The sequence below is a fragment of the Gekko japonicus genome, unplaced genomic scaffold, assembly GCF_001447785.1.
Source record: "Gekko japonicus isolate JY-2015 unplaced genomic scaffold, Gekko_japonicus_V1.1 scaffold226, whole genome shotgun sequence".
NCBI lineage: Eukaryota > Metazoa > Chordata > Lepidosauria > Squamata > Gekkonidae > Gekko > Gekko japonicus.
Window position 1 is genome coordinate 529,831 of NW_015169178.1, and position 560 is coordinate 530,390.

Here is a 560-nt window from a genome sequence, read left to right on the forward strand (position 1 = left end):
CCAGTGGGCGTGGCTTCGAGGAAAGGCGTGGCCAGAACGCTGGGAGAGCCACTAAGGCGACGCGTGGGCGCGGCCTGAGGCAGAGCGCGAGCGCCCGGCCGGCCCGGGGATTGAAAGAGAAGGGGGCGTGGGCTCGAGGCGAGTGGGCGTGGCCGCTATATAAGCCAGCGGGCGTGGCCGCGTTCCCTTTCATTCCGGAGGGAGCGTCGCCGCGGACGGGCGAGCCATGAACGGGGCGCGGAGCCTCTGTACGCTGGTGGATGTGCGGAGCGAGGAGGACAGCTTGGTAAGGCGCCTGCCGCACCGCCTGTCTCTTGAGTCGCCGGAACTATTTCTTTCCTTTTTTTCTTTGCAATCCCATTGTTTCAATGCAAAACCCGCTTGATGTTTAAAAAAACAACCGCGGTGGGAAATCCAAGGGCGCGTTTTATTATTATTATTTTTTTAATTGCATGATTTGACTGTTCCAAACCCTGAAAGCTTTCTTCGAAGCTTTAATTACTATTTTTATTTTGCAATATTGGATATTAAAACACTCCCAGCTGCCGTTTTAACCTTTG

General features: G+C 54.8%; 1 protein-coding gene across 1 annotated transcript in view; it reads left to right on the top strand.

Moving 5' to 3' along the window:
* Positions 1–208: 208 nt before the first annotated feature.
* The window catches only part of TUFT1 (tuftelin 1), a 67,253-nt gene continuing 66,901 nt past the window's right edge, over positions 209–560 (top strand). The window contains 1 exon segment of the mRNA XM_015416048.1: positions 209–286. Coding sequence (XP_015271534.1) covers positions 227–286 — 60 coding nt within the window. The 5' untranslated portion in view covers positions 209–226.